This window comes from Ascidiella aspersa, chromosome 1 (genome assembly GCF_963924565.1).
Source record: "Ascidiella aspersa chromosome 1, kaAscAspe10.2, whole genome shotgun sequence".
NCBI lineage: Eukaryota > Metazoa > Chordata > Ascidiacea > Phlebobranchia > Ascidiidae > Ascidiella > Ascidiella aspersa.
In genome coordinates, this window is record NC_139447.1 from 23,798,679 (window position 1) to 23,815,412 (window position 16,734).

Consider the following 16,734-nt stretch of genomic DNA (forward strand, 5'->3'; position numbering starts at 1 on the left):
TACAACCTGGGGCCTGGGGGTGTACGTACATGTCTGCTTTTCTTGCTTTAAAAGTGTTACATAGATAAACTGTTTTCAGGCAAACTTGTGTGAAAACGTGCTGCTCAAAACCAGATTGAAAAGCACAAAAAAATATTCTTTGGCTAAATTTCCAATTTATATTGCTCAAAATAATGATATTTATAATAAAATGTAAAATAAATTGTCACAGTCACATTGCAACATGCCCTATAGAATGCATATTACCTTTGGGATAGATTTGTTGAAAACAAAGACACATAAACATAGCAAAAGCACGCTAAAGTTCGCGCAATGCGCGAAAAAAATTTTTGCATTTGCATAATTAAACAACCAAAAATATACTTTAGGCTCTAGGGGGAGAAGCATAGCCTGGTACATCCTTAATATGCCGATGCGAATGTTATACCTGTACATTTAACCGAAATGGGGAATTCAACTCAATATACAGGAAATCAATTCAATATAGAAGTACTTGCCAATTCAAAGTAAAACTGCCAACACGTAACAATTGTATGATCAAAAGTGTGTACTTTTTAAAATAATAAACAGTCTATATGCCTTACACTGGCTTTTTCTCACTAAACACTGTGCTTCACACTACCTTAACTGTTTTCAAAATGACACAACAAAATTAATTTCTGCCAATTGTAGTTTGTGTAATGTTATTACTTATTGCATATTTCCGCTTTTCAAAAATATATGTGATTTAATATGTGTGGAAACAACCACAAGGTATTTTGAAAATTGGATGTTGAAAAAAAAATTCAAGTAAAGAAAAAAAATTTCGAAAAAAAAAGAAAAAAAAAAATTTTTTTTTAAATTATTTTTCTTTACTTGAATTTTTTTTTGCACCAATTTGTTTGGTTTTCTGGCTGATTCTTCGGCCGACATAGTCGCCAAGTCGTCAGCATTCTGCCATACTGCTACACATAACTTGTCATTTTATCGTTAATATTGTTCTCATGCTTTTAATCCTAGATTAGTGAATTACCTTTAATGTTAGTTTAGTGAATTACCTATGGAAAAATCTTGTAGGGGTGCCGCAATCTATTGATTATTTCTGAGGGGTGCTGTATCCATAAAAGGCTAAGAAACATGCTTAAATGTAGCTAAATTTGAAGGAGATTTGATCACTAAACAGGAAAAGTAAACTTTAATATAGTACCTCGCATACTAGGCTCATGCTAAAAACTTATTTGACTTAAAATGTCTGAGTTTAGGGCGCTGGTCTACAATTCTACCACAGTTTTTAAATCAACACACAACATTTAAGTTGGGATGCAAGTTAGCGTTTTGGTGTGGTGGGTCAAGTATTATTGTATCATGATATTATATTCATATTTAATACTATTGCATATAACTAACCCAAACGCTAACCCGCACCCTTACCCAAATAATGTGCGTTGTAGTAGAATTCTAGACCAGCGCAATTCAAATTTTGTTTTCTGGCTGTCAGAAAGTTGACTTGAGCAGTTTTCAAACGGTGTTTCTAAACACATAAAAGCAAAAAAATGTGTTTTTAGTATAAATTTATTTGCCTATAGCATGCCTAAGGCCCTAAGCCTGCTTTGGGAGAGTTTACCCAAACCTTAAAAAAATTTTTTTTTGAAAAATCTTGCATATTTATTTGTTATTCACATATGCATATTACAAAAAGCAAAACTAATAGACTGAAGTTTATTTAAGATACACTTGCTTAGCTTTAGCGTTTAACTAATAAATTATTTTCTATTTATTTATAAGACATTTCTGTCTATTTATAAGATAACCATCTAATGGAACACAGAGGTCTGCAGAACGCACTTTTGGAAACTTTATTCTAAGCTTTTAGAAACACATTTCTTTATGCATTTTTATCAGATTATATTAGTGTTTCTTTATTAGTGCTGTTTAAGATGGCCAACCGGTCCTTAATCACTGAAAATAACAAAGCTGTGCAGGAGGCAAAGCTGTTTGTGGTTGGTGCTGGTGGAATAGGATGTGAGCTGTTAAAAAACCTCATTTTGGCTGGTTTTCGTCACATCAAAGTTATAGATTTGGATACTATTGATGTAAGCAATCTTAACAGACAATTTCTTTTTCAAAAACAACATGTAGGGCAGTCAAAATCCCAAGTTGCGAAAGAAAGTGTGTTGCGCTTATGTCCAAATGCTGATATCACCGCAATACATGACTCTATTTTTAACCCAAAATATAACATGGAGTATTTTAAACAGTTTGACTTGGTTTTAAATGCTCTTGATAACCGCTCAGCAAGAAATCACGTTAACAGAATGTGTCTTGCAGCTAACATCCCATTAGTAGAGAGTGGTTCGGCCGGGTACCTTGGCCAAGTATCTGTGATCAAGAGGGGTGCAACAGAATGTTATGAATGCAGTCCTGCACCAAGACAAAAGTCATTTCCTGGGTGTACTATTCGCAATACCCCATCAGAGTTAATCCACTGTATTGTTTGGGCAAAATATTTGTTTAATCAATTATTTGGTGAAGAAGATGCTGATCAAGATGTGTCTCCTGACACAGCAGATCCAGAAGCCACTGGTGAAAAAAAGTCAAATGATTCAGCTGCTGCAAATAAGCCCATTGGTGAATTTCAAAGAAAAAGTACAAGGGAGTGGGCCAAACAAACAAATTACGATCCTGAGAGGATTTTTAATAAGCTGTTTTGTACTGATATATCATATCTTCTTTCGATGGACAAACTATGGGAGAAAAGAACAGCACCAAAGCCTGTGTCATGGAGTGATGTAAAAAATCAATCTGTAAGTGAAGATTCTGATTTTCAGGCGGTACTAAGCTTGGGTACCAATGCAGCTATGTTCGCCCGAAGTATAGCCACCTTAAACGAAAAACTTATGCAGGAAGGTAATGGTGGAACCTTAGTTTGGGACAAAGATGATTCAGCAGCATTAAATTTTACAGCAAGTGCTGCAAACATTCGTGCACATATATTTGGCATCAACCAAAAGAGTGTGTTTGAAATAAAGTCAATGGCTGGAAATATTATTCCAGCAATAGCAACCACAAATGCTATTGTTGCTGGTTTAATTGTCTTGCAGGCTGTTTGTATTCTTAGCAAGAAGTTTGATCAATGCCGGAATGTATTTGTAAGAAGAACTGCAAATTTTAGCAAAAAGCTGCTGGTCCCTTGTTCCCTGGACCCGCCAAAATTAGACTGCTATGTCTGCTCTGAAAAGCCTGAAATTACAATTGAAATGGATACTAACACTTTTAGTTTGGCAAGTCTTCGAGATAAGTTACTAAAAGCTAACTTAGGAATGCTTGCTCCAGATGTTGAAATCTTGGATGGAAAGGGTACTGTACTGCTCTCAAGTGACGTAGATGATTGCGAGGGACTGGATTTTAACAAGCCACTTTCAGTATTTGGAATATGTAGTGGTTCAAGGCTTCGAGCTGACGACTTTTTGCAAAACTATGACATTGTTATAATTATCAAACAAGGAACAGAATTTGAAGAGGAAGAAACTTTTAAAATACTACAGAAGACTGGTTCTATTGAGCCTAGTGTTCCATCTGATAAAGATTTAAATCTCGATGGTAATGATGACGACATCTTAATAGAAGACATGACTACTTTGCCAACTAAAAAGCGAAAACTAAGTAAAAATGTGTTGTCTGAAGAAAACCCTATTGAAAATATTGCCAAAAGGAGAAAGTTGTCAAATGACAATCATGATGATGACTTGATTGTAATGACTGATTAATAACAAATTTCACTTTATTTAAGTCTTTTGAATTCAGTAATTTTATATTTTAAAACATATATTTGGTTTTCCACACTGCCCAAATGACTGAAAAAGGGACATTTTTACAATTGTTATAAAACTTTTTCCGATATATATGTTTTATTGAATTACAATTTGGGTTACCACTTGTACTATGACAACTAACCTATATGTCAAAGTATTTAGATTTATTGTCAGTTTGTCACACACATCTATACATTTAATTTGCTGTGAATATCTTAATCTGACAGCTTTATAAACTTTTCATCAAATCTCACTATGAATAAAAAACCTTACATTTGTTAGTAAAAGAATATTCTTACAATGCTGTACGAATAAAAAGGTAGTATATATGTAATAGTGTCATTATTGCCCTAAATTTATAATTTTACTGCTTTGTATAAGCCCTTAACAAATCTTTCTTTCAGTACCTTATAAATGGCTACTTTATAAAAAAGACAATAATGACTCCAGCACAAACAAAAGCTGAAAAGCATGCTTTATTTTTAAATTTGATTACTTTGGGATTTGAGTTGCAGCATCAAGAAGCAAAGCATGGGTAACCAAAACAACACTTCTCTTTATTGTAACTATATTAGCCATAACATTTTTTGTTAACAGGTGTCAATTTGATGAAAACATGTTTGACAAACCCAACAAAAGAGCCTTTGAGGTTGTAAGTCAATTTCTTTTTAACAAGATTAATCAAAAACAGGCCCAAGAGCTGTTCAGGTAAAAAAATGCTTTTGTTGTTATCAATATCCATTCTAATAATCTGCCTGGTTGCAGATCATGCTTTCCTACAACTGACAAAAGATCGACACAAGAATTCCGTAAAGTTTGTTATAATTGGCTTAAACGCATATCTGAGGTACCAAGTCTTTTAATATATGAGACATATTATATGTTACTATATTTATTTCAACTAAGATATGTCCAATTTAGGAGATGTGTAAGTGCTGTGCCATCTTTTCATACCAAAGTAACAGTTTAGAGTACAATTTAGCATAATTTAAATGTGTATCGTAGGTTTGATATTGCTAAGTTAATAAACATAACGTTTAGTATACTTTACTTTGTTGAGTACTCAATGCATTTCTAACCAGTGTAAGTGATATAGCACTTCCTTGATTATCCTGATTTTTTTATATAGTGCTTATAGAGTACATCACACACTGGACGTTTAAGAGCAGTGACATTAATCGCAAAATGAGTGAAAATAAAATTTAATAAAACTTCACCTTGTACCACCCGAACCCAAACATCTGTTGGAGCTATGTCTAACCTGCAACATACCCCAAATGTTGTGCAGTATAATTGTAAAATGTTAGACTGCCTAGCAAAAATCTATCTAAGTGGTGATTTTAATAAGAGTTTGTTAGTTTTGGCAGCTAACTCAGTATGAAAATGTCGGTTACAAGAGGTACGATAAAGGGGGAAGTACTATTTTATTTTATTTTTTTCTGCAGGACAGTAAAAGATTTCATTTTCCCAAAGTAAATGCAACATTGTTAATGTCACCAGGTGGTCATGAGTTTATCCACCTAATGTTTCATTTTTCAAAGTTTGCTCTGTTTCATTTAGGAGGTATGGATTTACTTTTTCCTAATTATTCTTTATTTTGTGTTATTGTGTTTAGCTGATTTTTTTTGCATCATAAAAGTACTACAATTAATCATTTATTAGTTAGGCCACTTTTTCTCAAATATCAGAATAATGCATAATATGTCATTTTATATATGTGTGAGTGTGATGCAATTTTGAATTTTCACCACAGAAAAGATGGCAAAATCAGAGATTCTTCAACCAACAGTATTGGCAAAAGAGAAGTCAGCCCTTAAGCTTAAAATGAAAAGTATAGATGCAATGATTTATCATGAATTTCAGCAGCTTTGTCTTCAGATGAAACTTATTAAAAAGGCAGAAGAAGAAAAGCAACTTGTTGTTAGGTAATATATATATATAAATAAAGCTTACTAATAAATATAATGTTTAGGCTATCTATCCCAATGAGTTTATAGGTTGTTTTGTAAATCCTTTTTAGTACTTTTTTCACCATAAGTTGGAAAAATGTGACCAGGTGTTTTTTGTACTCTTTTCAAAAACAAGAATTATCTTAACTAGTTTGTTGTTGTACATCTTTTTATATTTTTTATTTTATTGTTTAATGTTTCAGTAAAATGAATTTTGTAATATTGCTAATATTGCTCACTTGTAAGATTGCTTGTTGTTTATTTAATATTTTTGGCATCTAAAAATTACTATGGAAAGGTATTGAGAACCAACGAAATAAATCAAAGGTTATAAAGTATAGATTTCTTTTGTACATATTTTATAAAAACATTTAATACACATAGCATGTAAATTTACTACAGTAAATAAAAACTGTGTAACTCATTTAAATAAAGAAATCAGGTGGCACTGTATAAAGACAAATTGTATTTGATTCTCGACAAGCTTTCGCACAACCGTGCTTCATCAGGTCAAAGTATAAATGAAAACAATTAAAATGCACATAAAAGCACAGGCGCAAGTAAAAGGCGATAAGAATGGTGACGTCTAACATATCCACAGGCACATGCTCGCAAAAGCGTGTTACTGACGCAAAAACAATTATGCTACGATGCTTGCGCTTCAAGGTACGATGGGTGTAGTACAGCCTGCTATGAGGTGTAGTGTGACATAAAGCCCAAATCCCGATTGAGCCCACATTAATGGCATCGAACTTTTTAATTATGTTTTGTTCGACTGTGAGCCTCGCTTGGGTTCCGTTACTTACTTTTTTGATCACCGAAACTCTAAGGTCTTTTACACTGTGTGATCCTTGGTTAAAATGTTCGCCGACCGGTTTCTCCATATGTCCATGCCTTATGTCACTTTTATGTCCATTCATGCGCTTTCTGATTGTTTGTCCAGTTTCTCCAATGTATATGGTTCGGGGACATTTTACGCATGTGATTGCGTAAACCGCATTGGTGGTATCGCAGTTGTAATTGCCGCCGACTTCAACGCTGCTGCCGTTCGAAAGTCACATCATTGAAGGACCGAACGGCAGCAGCGTTGAAGTCGGCGACAATTACAACTGCGATACCACCAATGCGGTTTACGTAACGGCACCCAAGCGAGGCTCACAGTCGAACAAAACATAATTAAAAAGTTCGATGCCATTAATGTGGGGCTCAATCGGGATTTGGGCTTTATGTCACACTACACCTCATAGCAGGCTGTACTACACCCATCGTACCTTGAAGCGCAGGCATCGTAGCATAATTGTTTTTGTGTCAGTAACACGCTTTTGCGAGCATGTGCCTGTGGATATGTTAGACGCCACCATTCTTATCGCCTTTTACTTGCGCCTGTGCTTTTACGTGCATTTGAATTGTTTTCATTTATACTTTGACCTGATGAAGCACGGTTGTGCGAAAGCTTGTCGAGAATCAAATACAATTTGTCTTTATACAGTGCCACCTGATTTCTCTATTTAGAATTAGGACAAATACGGCCATATACAAAGATTCATTTAAATAACTAACTAAAACCCATTATTGGCATCATATATAACTGGTTTCCCGGCAAGCTTAAAAGTTTTTATTATGTTGAATATTTTAAGCATAGTCCTATTTTTTATCCTGTACCAGTTTTGGCTCGATTTTTGTTGTTTGCTAGTGCATGAATCTATAAACATTTTTGCACATTAAAAATTGTTGATGTACTAGTTTGATTCAAAGTTTGCAGATAGAGAATCATCATTCAATGCATCTTAAAACTAAACCATTAAGACAACGGTTACACCATCCGTATCATGGCCAGCTTATTTCAACTGACAAGTAAGACTTGCATTCAAATTCTATGAACTGTGCCACTGATATAAAAAGTGTTTGCTTGTGTTTCTTATTTAAGGTAAAAAATATACTTTTCAATTACACGAATATTTATGTTGTAGACAACGATTGGAAATTAGAAAAAAACGCAAGAATGAATTGGAACATAAGTTGTCAGTGACTCGTGGTCTCTGGAAAAAACTTTTCCATTATGTGGATGAGACTAAGCACCATGTGAGTATACTCATGAACCTATTTTAATTGTGATCTTGAGGTTGGTTGGTGGTCCAACCATAACACTGAGTCGGCCAATACCAGCAAACAGTGATATTTTTAATATCTGAAATCTATTAACAATAACTAATTTTTTATGTGAAACATGTTTTTGCTTGAATATACATGACCTCATCAATTATCCAATGAAGTTGGGTCAATATTTTAAACTATCTGGCTAAATAAGCAAAAAACAGATAATCCAATTATCCAATTAATATACTGTTCAAATAGCGACAGAGGAAAGAACTGCATTTATGTCCAGAAAAATAAACATTACCTTGCACTTTTATGGTAAAAACTGATGACTGTTTGCCTGGCAACCCTGTCCTAAAATTTCAATTTCAATAATAAAATCAAAAGAATGGTGAAAATAGATGCAAAAAAAAGTTTTATATCTTATATTTTCATCCAGTGTTTTTTTAAGGTGTTTTGGTTTTCTCCAGCGGTTTCCCAAAATTTGGATAAATAATTCATTTAAGCAAATATGGCTATTTTTTGGTATTTAAATAATACACTTGCGGTCTCTTAAAACTACTTAGCGGTCACCCAAACCAAACCTTAAAAAAAAAACTGTTTCCATCCACCTTTGGTAGTATTAAATTTGCACATTGTAATTTGTATGTTTCAGAGAGACGTGTTGCACAGCGCTATTGGTGTTGAGAAAAATAAACTGTTTCTGGACTCGAACCATCTGCAACCCAAAGTTCCAGCCAAACTTTTGGACAAGTGCCAAGATGAAATATATCAAGTAATAATTTTCTACATTACTTATTTATGTTTGTTTGGGTTACCAGACCATTTTATAAACACATTCTCTCTGTAATTAACTATTTAACAGTTATAAAAGGTTGGCCATAGCATCACCAGATTAACAGATTAGTTTAGAACTCATCAATCATTAAACCTCGACTAAAATAGCATCCAATTTTCTTTGGTTAAACCACAATTTGATTATGCAAAAAAAAAATGAAAAAATAAACTCCTTTGTGAGAGTACTGTGAAAGTGTCATATTTATTTCATATTTTACATCTCTACCATTCCAGACAATTGGAACAAGCTTGTATCAAGAAGGAAAGATTAATTTATCAAGTCTTGTTTCTCTCTGTAACTTGTCTTTGATGATCATTACCGAAAAGATTCATGAATGTATGTTGCTAAGTTTGGTTGAGTTTTTTTATTATTACTGCTATTTTATAATTATTTTGCTTGTTACCAGATGGGATCCCAAATTTTGAAAAGTACATTGCTTGCATTGACAATCAAGTGAAAATCCATAAAGATGAACTGCTAAGAATATTTGACATCAGGTATGCTGTATTTGGAAATTATTGAGTTTTTAAGTGATGCATATGTTCCAGCTTTTAGCCAAAATAAATATGTTGAAATAAATAGAAGCAATCGGCTCTAACTATTTGTTCTTTGTACAACACCTTGAGAGTTGAAGACATTTGATCTCAGTGTTTAATTGATATTAAACAGCACAAACTATTATTGAATATTTTTTTCAAAGAAATCATCTTGAAAGACTTCAACCTTTGATTGACAAATCTGATGAGAGTGTTACATGTCAACTTGAAAACATTTATGGGAAGCGGAAAAGCTTTAACATAGATTCAAGCCGAGGTTTGTGTGATATCCCTCAGTTGAAACGACATAATTATACCTGTTGTTCAAATCACTGTTTTTAGATGTTCCTGGTGATTCTTTAGATAGTTTATCTATTGAAAGTCAACACGAGACCCCTTTAGTCGTTGAATATGATTATTCACAGAGTCTTGCAGAAATGTACTTGACTCCAACAGGTAGATTTTTGTAGGGGTTATGTTTTAAAATATAATATTCAAGCGCTGTCCAGCATCAAGTTTTAATTCTAATTTATAGTTATTGGCCAGGGGTGTCCAAAATCCGGCATGCATGCCAAATGTGACCTAAAAAACATGACATGCAAGTCCTCCAAAAAATACTAAATTTGTTATATCCAATTGCCATTGTTTATTCACAATAACAATCGTGTCAATTATGGAAACTAACATTTACTTTTGATACTATAACATTATACTCTAGTAGAGGTTAGCATTAACATAATTATAATGGCTTGGTGTAAAAAAAAACAATAAGCAAAAGTCAGCTTAACAACTGATACTTGGATGCAGTAATATGCATTCCTACTACACAGCTTAAGGCCAATCTTTTCTAGTCAATCTTTTCTAGTTTAAAAACAAATGTTTGCAAAGAAGCAGTTTTGGCCAATTATAACAAACGGTTTGCTTGATTAAATAAACAAATTGGCACAGGTCTAGAATCCTACCACAGCAATAAAACAATTAATTTGGGTAGGGTTTCGGTTAGTGTTTGGGTTTGGGTGGATCAAGCATTATTATATTTATTATTTAATAATATTGCTTGACTCATCACCCTAGCCCAAAATAATTTTAGCAATATTAACCCAGAACAAAAATGTGGTAGGATTCTAGATCAGCCCAACAAATGTTTTTCATATGTAAATAAACGTTTTTGTTATTCAAAAAAAAACCTTTTAATATAAGAAAGAATTAATTACTAAACTTTGTCACGGGAAGAAGTTATAAGGTAAAAGTTTGCTTGTCGGCCTGTTTGAGTTGGACACCCCTGTTTTAGGCTAAACAATCTAGATCTAGACCAGCCTTTCTTCACCTGGGGTAAATTTACCCCAGGGGGTAAATTTCCTAGTTTCAGGGGGTAAATCCAAGGATATGTATTCAAGCTCTGAATATTCTTGTTTCATTTTCTTCAACTATATATGCGAATCGGCTTCTCTGCATTACAAACCAACTTAACATATTGAATCTGATACTTATTGTGCATTATCTACTACTTTACCATACATTGAACAACTCGTTCACCAAAAAACTAGGGCGGTCGTCGCACTGAATATGACTGATTTAATTAGTTACTTTCGTTTTTTAATAAATTAGCACCACTTTATATATTGGGGGTAAATTTGATATTCATCTTTGTTAAAAGGGTAAAAAATACAAAAAAGGTTAAGAACCCCTGATCTAGACATTAAAAAAATATATTTTAGTATGTAAGGGATTTCTAAATTGTTTGATTAAATTTTACAAAAGTTTTCCTTTTTTAACTTCTTCATAAAACTGTTGTTTTGGCCCATCAGGTATGTTGGTTTGGAACATTAGGTTTTACTGAATATGTAATTGGAATATATGATGTTCTTCTAAAGATCGTCATGAAATGTACCTTTTTAGGACGTATATTTTCTAAATGCCACAAACTGTGTACAAATGCAACTATACAAAATCAATGGCAAACAAAATCATTGTTAAAAAAATTAAAGCTATCAATTTATGTTATTGCAAATTTTGTATTATTATAATATGAGACTTTTGTGAACTTAGATGCTTCAATAACTTCACTTTTTGAGGATATCATGGATGAAAAGTCGTCTTCTGATGAAGATCTTAAGAGTGATGTATTGAGCAACAACTCAATTGCATCTCAGTCTTGGTCTGTACCTCTGGAAGAGTTAAAGATACACAAAAAACAAAAACCTTTTACCACACTTCAAAGTTCTACCAGAAAAACTGCAGTTCCCAAGCCAGTTTGGGTACAGGATCCTGGCAATAGATTTGTGTTGGAGAGAAGATTACAAGTAAAGACCGCCCAGACTGCGTCCAAAACTCCAGGTTTAAACCCATTAGGACCACATTCTTCCAACAGTGCAAAAATAAGGCCAACAAACAATATTTTTTAGGAAAGGTTTAATTAGAAATGATTTATTACACTATTTTGTTTCAATAGTGAATCGATTGAAAACATATGCACCAAATTAAAATTTGGTAAGAATCATAGAAATTATAGTTTTATTTTTTTCTAAAGCATCCACCGTACAAAACCTAATACCAGTATGATTAATAGGTTTATTACAAAGTCTTTATTATTTAATAACTGTGTTTTAAATTGTCAAAATGAGACCTAAGTGGCCAGAACAAGGTTAAGCGACCTATTACCTATAGTGTAGCTTTATAGGTTGTACTGTCGATGTCTCTTCCATCTTCACCTATGGCCTCTTTAGGGCTTTTAAATATTCCAGATGACCTATCACGGTCATACTATGCAGAGTCAAAATTGATTGACCAGGTCAGTAAATAGACCGGAAGTCGGATCAGTCTAACACCACTTGTTTGTTTTAAATTATCACAGCAATAAATTTATTTGTATACAAGTTAAGCTTCTTGTTCTTACTGTAGAAAAAGTGTATAAAAAAGCTGTTTTTGTCACGTGGAATAATATTTATCCAAATAAACTTGTATTTGTGTTTGTGTCTGTTTGCTGATAACCTGTTACCTAAACAAACATGCATAAATATTAATAAGTTTAATAAAACGTAAAAGTCTGTTACAATTCTCATTTTCCGCAAAATTGGCCTGTTTTGAGTGGTGGAAAAACGGTGGACCTACAATAAAGATTTCAAGTAAATATCAACAAATACACATATATATAATTTTGTTGTCGCAGATTGTCAATTGCACTGTACAAGAAATATGTCCAGACTCGCCTCAAGTAGTTTACCATCAAGACACTGTAGCACAATTAGGTAAATCTCAACATCATTCACTGTTTGCCTGATTTTTTTTTAAGCAATCTTAGTTGTAATGTGGAATTTTGTGTTACAGATGAAACTGCATTTGTTTCAACGGACAAAATCCCAAGAACTCCCCCTACAATATCAAGGTCATTGGATGAAGAAATGCATGCCGGGCATCAAATTTTGCAAAATGGTACGTTGCAAGTCTAACTTGAGAAATCGGAAAAGGGAAAAATTTTCCTACTGTTGAGTGTTTGTTGTGCCCCATTTTTACACATCACATGCCATATATCACTTTATTTTCGCTGTTTTACATTTTCGGTTTAGTTGATTGTTTTGTTACAAATATTACTAATTTATTAGCATCCAGATCCAATCACTTGATGCAATCTGCAATATCTTCTCCGCCGAAATACACTTCATACAGCCACACTCTAGTTGGCGTTTCGAGTGCCAGTCCACTTCCAACCCCAGTTGTTGAAATGCCACAAGATAGGAAAATAAATAGTGGTAAATCATCTCCTTTAAGCAGCATCGGTATGTTTAGAAATTTTTCTTCTCTATGTGGAACCACGTCACTTGGTAAATGGTCAATATATCAACTCCTTTACAGACAGCATCACGTTTTCTGCACCCTCATCATCCAATGAAGACTCTGATATAGAAGATGACCAAGCAGAAAATTGTTCTCCATCTTTGCCACAGGAATTTGTGTTATCCCCCTTTAGCAGTCAATTGCAGACCCCCAGACTAGGTAAGTTTATCGTATTTTCAAAATAATATGTAAAAATATTTTGAATGATATGTGATATGTGCTGTAGTCTGAGGTTTAACTTTAAGTTATGTTTTATTATTAGCTGTATAGATAAGTGCGGCTTATATTTGGATAGCGGCTTATATTTGGTTGGTTTTTATGGTTTGCATTTGTACACAAAGCCGTCTTACTTTGATTTTTGGAGGGTATACCGGCATTTCTTTTAAATTTCTTATTAACATTTTCTTTTAAAAAACAATGTTAAAAAATATAAGTTCAACATTTTGAATACGTTTTTCGTTTTTCCGTGACGCACTTGGCAGCCTTCCGCGGCTCAACATTGAATAACCGCTAATCTAGGTAAAAACACAGCATTAAAACGTAAACAAAAGGGACGTAAAATGATGATTCACGCGCAGCGCGAACAATTTTTGCACTCATGTAGTAAAATATGTGATATGCATGGACTCGTGTCTAGTTTGTCAAAGATGCGGCGGGCCGTATGAATTACATCCAGCCCGCGGGCCGTAGGTTGCCGACCCCTGTTCCATACGGTTGTGGGGTGAATGCAGCCCCTCCCAAAAGAAACGTGATGTCAATGTAACCAGGCGTTTGCGCGTTTTTTCAAAATTTCAGTCAACTTAAATTTTTGTTTTTTATTATGACTGTAAACCTTTCTTGTAACGTTTTGTAACACATTTTTATGACTCCTTCTTTGACTTGTCTGTAGGGATGTTTAAAGTAGATTATTCCATAATTTTTATTCGTTTTATCGCGGAAAGTGCACCTAATTGTACGTCCGCGAGTGGCAAGTTTGGTTAAAGGTCTGCCGTTGTGGCAAAACAATTACTTTGCTGCTTTATAGATGGCCATTGGACATGTGGTGCGGCGTAATCCTTTTTTTTTTGGAGCGGCCAATTAATGTCGATAACCTACGTCTAGCCATCAAATGTCGGTCAAATGTTGTTAGGCTAGAAGCTGATGTAATGCCAATGAAGAGATTTCGCGAGAGCTATTTAATGCTAAAAAGCGGTTGGTGGTTGATGGGGCTTATGGCGGGAGTTAATTGGGCTGCAACCCTAGCAGGGTTGTCACAAAGTCTTTCATCCTCTTTGAATTGATTAAGTCTTTGAATTGATTCGTGTTTTTAAAAGTCTTATATGCAGCTTTAGGTTTTTAATTGTTTTCCATTGTGTTGATTATGACATTTATACTGCTTTGATTTCGATAAAAGGCTATAAATTTTCTCAAAAATTTTTGAAGTGTCTTTTAAATTTTTTTATAAATCTGTGTGGCACCTTGTCTGGGACACCGAAAATAGTTATGTCGTAAAACTCTGGGGTTCGTTCGAGCTTTGTTTTAGATATGGTTATGTTGAAACCCTTTCTCTTTTAAAATAAACAAACGCATTACACTGTTTTTTTGTTATAAATAGAGCTATTCTATTAAAAAGCAAATTGCAAGAAATTTTTCTATTAACAACGACAGTATATCTAATAGTTTTGAACAACTATTCACGCCCGTTTATACTTCCCAAATGCGAATGCGCTATGGTGATTATAATTTAGCACGACTGCATACACTTTTAAATGCTTAGCGTTAAACGACCCTGCATTTTGCAGCACAGCGAAACGTGTCAGAAGGGAATGATGAGCAGAGGGTAAACGGATTCTTCACTCCCGGTAAACCAGCGTTTCAGCTGCTTGACTTTTCTGACGACGAGAATAGTCCCCCTGCTGCGCAGGGCTCACCCCTCATTTCCTTTGACGATGGAATCGGTAAGAAAAGCGGAACCGAAATTTTGGCTTCGCTTGCTCTAAATTATTTTAGAACCACTGCTATATCATTTTAATTCGCTATAACTTATGTTAGGCTGGTATAATCTTGCCAGGCCTAAATTTTAGTTTTTTTGTGACATTAAACATAAGGGGAAAGTGCTACCTTCGGTTGCACTTGTTTGCTTTGCTTTTCTTTTCTCAAACTGTTACATCGTTGAGTATTTTTTAACATAACTCCTGCACAAATATGCGCATCCACTATCCAGTTTAATTGCGTGAAGCGCGAAAAATCCTTTATTTGGTTAAATTGGCAAAATTTCGTTTTACAGATTCGCATATTGCTCGAATACATGGTGTTTAAAGCCTTAATTTAATAAAAATCGCACTTTGCCGTGGTTTCTGGTGTCCTTGGACGGCCCCTGTCTATGTCACATTTTGGTATTTTGTCTATTGAACTGTAGTTGTGATAATCGCGATTGATTTTTATACCAAATAGAAATATATTGTTTTCAAAAAATAGATGTTTGCGCAAATTTCTTCGCTTTTCCTGGACGATTCTTCGGTCGCCAAGTCGCTAGCATTTTGCCATACTGCTAAAGTTAATTCTGTTTCAGGCCTTATGTTCTGAATTATTTGCGCAGTTAAATCTTAACGCAGCAAACCCTAGAAGTTTTCAAAAACTTTCCGAAACATTTTTGTTGGTGACTTTGATTTAGACTTGACGCAGTCAAACCTATCACAAAACACGATGCGCGCAACCAATCCAATCGACCTTCTAATGGCCACGCCCCCGCCACTCCTCACTCCTCAGTTGGACTCAAATAGCAACCAATCACCATCTCTCGTTCCACCACCAGCGAAGTCTTTGCTGGACATTACCAACCCTGAAACGCCGGTCTCTAGTCTGACATCCTTGCACGAGTTCTCACAGAACCTTCTTTCGCATGCCGCCAACATACAGGCTATCGACCTCGAAACACCGGAACTACAGCGCTTCAAGTCTGTTCTAAAATACAAAAGCGATGACTAAGTAGAACGGAGTCTAATGATTTTAGCGGACAAAAAACGGAGTCCAATGATTTTAGCGGACAAAAGGAATTGTGTTATAAATTAAAAAATTGTTTTATATGTTTATTTATATGTATGTGTTTGGTTGCCAAGTTGAGTCACTTTATATTTACATAACGTTTACATACTGTATTCCTTTTTTTATAGTTCCTTAAAAATGCTAAAAGCGCTAAGTGAGTTTATAAATGTCCAGTCCGCTGTGCTTACGTTTTCATCAATTGTTTTCTGTTGATGAATATATGGAGTAGTTGCATTTACCGGACGAATGTAAAAATAAAAACGATATATTTTGCATTTATCATGATAATGTTACAAATTTGATGTTGTAAGTTAGCATTAAAGTTGTAATTGGCATGGTTTAGTCACAGTGGGAGGCAGTCCTACATCCAACAACACCCTAAAAGTTTTAGTGTGGGCTTATTTTGGCAGCTAACTATAGATACAGTTTAGGAATATTTAGCAGATTTACTAGTATCCACCATTTCAGTCTATTTTTAACAGGTTTATTTTTAAAGGTGGTATTACCTCCTGAAAGTTAAACTAACGTCTATTTGCCATGTCAGTGCTTCGCAGAGCTTCAGTGTAAGAAGGCACAGGTAGATAGTTGTACAGTTTGGTTGCGTTTTGGGTAAGGTTATGGAAGAACGACCCGCGAACCATATGTGATCCGTAAGATTAATTCTT

The 16,734-nt window shown here is 34.3% G+C and overlaps 2 protein-coding genes across 2 annotated transcripts; both read left to right on the forward strand.

Moving 5' to 3' along the window:
• Nucleotides 1–1,887: 1,887 nt before the first annotated feature.
• LOC146168387 (SUMO-activating enzyme subunit 2-like) lies at nt 1,888–4,195 on the forward strand. Its single transcript, XM_083385198.1, has one exon. It carries the CDS (start codon nt 1,917–1,919, stop codon nt 3,744–3,746), a length of 1,830 nt encoding a protein of 609 aa, XP_083241324.1. The 5' UTR covers nt 1,888–1,916; the 3' UTR covers nt 3,747–4,195.
• Nucleotides 4,193–16,303, forward strand: LOC146168388 (uncharacterized). Its single transcript, XM_083386260.1, has 20 exons — nt 4,193–4,326; nt 4,389–4,499; nt 4,557–4,638; nt 5,237–5,354; nt 5,545–5,716; nt 7,484–7,594; nt 7,711–7,822; nt 8,493–8,612; nt 8,909–9,011; nt 9,082–9,172; nt 9,376–9,488; nt 9,554–9,667; nt 11,261–11,607; nt 11,892–12,002; nt 12,381–12,459; nt 12,539–12,643; nt 12,814–12,987; nt 13,064–13,204; nt 14,827–14,982; nt 15,699–16,303. Exons 1-20 carry the CDS (start codon nt 4,232–4,234, stop codon nt 16,010–16,012), a joined length of 2,769 nt encoding a protein of 922 aa, XP_083242386.1. The 5' UTR covers nt 4,193–4,231; the 3' UTR covers nt 16,013–16,303.
• The last annotated feature ends 431 nt before the right edge of the window (nt 16,304–16,734 follow it).

Excerpts from the sequence above, each read along its gene's own strand:
- LOC146168387 (XM_083385198.1), top strand. The coding sequence starts at position 1,917 with ATGGCCAACCGGTCCTTAATCACTGAAAATAACAAAGCTGTGCAGGAG.
- LOC146168388 (XM_083386260.1), top strand. The coding sequence starts at position 4,232 with ATGACTCCAGCACAAACAAAAGCTGAAAAGCATGCTTTATTTTTAAAT. Across the intron at positions 4,500-4,556 it reads CAGGCCCAAGAGCTGTTCAG|ATCATGCTTTCCTACAACTG; the intron begins GTAAAAAAATGC and ends GCCTGGTTGCAG. Across the intron at positions 13,205-14,826 it reads ATTGCAGACCCCCAGACTAG|CACAGCGAAACGTGTCAGAA; the intron begins GTAAGTTTATCG and ends TGCATTTTGCAG.